Genomic DNA, 627 nt, shown 5'->3' on the forward strand with positions numbered 1-627 from the left:
GCATGGATCCAAGTTTCACCATACCTAAAAATATTTTAAGATTATTTTTTAAAAATTATTGCTTTGGTACAAGATTTTACCTGAAATGAATAAAACTGAAGAAGCAAGTAAATACCATACACACCTTCAGCAATTACAGCTTTGAGGTCCTTCCCTTCAAGTTCAGATACTACTTTCTTGGCCTCATCAGCATCACAATCAACACCTACTGAGTCGAGGATCTTCTCAATATCCTTGGCTGAGGCAGTTTTGCCTCCAAGGGCAGCAAGACAGTAAGCAGCAACGTAACGCATTCTGAAAATGAAGAGATTGATTAAAGACAGCAGTCAGCCCATGTCTTACACTAAAAATTTATTCTCCATCCTGTAATTTATACTCTTAGCTCACCTCTCCACTTGCTATCATGACAAATAAGGCTATATCACATTGCCAAATAACCTGCTTTCAAGGAATTAGTCCATGTATTAGTATGCACTTGTAATCACCAATACCTCTTTTCCATACTAACGTATTTAACATTTTTAAACTATGTATAACAAAAAATGACAAGTATGAATTCTTTAATCATGATCTCTGCCTGGACTTTTGGAGTTCTGGGAGACGCAATACACTGCATGAACCCACTGC

The 627-nt window shown here is 36.8% G+C and overlaps 1 protein-coding gene across 1 annotated transcript; it reads right to left on the reverse strand.

Annotated features, from left to right (window-relative positions):
- On the reverse strand, positions 1-328 carry LOC119593367 (60S acidic ribosomal protein P2-like; the record flags this gene model as incomplete). Its single annotated transcript, XM_037942297.1, is given in 2 exon segments — positions 1-24; positions 125-328. Coding segments are annotated over 2 exon segments (193 nt in total), but the record flags the coding sequence as incomplete, so codon positions are not given.
- Between the last annotated feature and the right edge of the window lie 299 nt (positions 329-627).

Source organism: Penaeus monodon, chromosome 32 (assembly GCF_015228065.2).
Source record: "Penaeus monodon isolate SGIC_2016 chromosome 32, NSTDA_Pmon_1, whole genome shotgun sequence".
NCBI lineage: Eukaryota > Metazoa > Arthropoda > Malacostraca > Decapoda > Penaeidae > Penaeus > Penaeus monodon.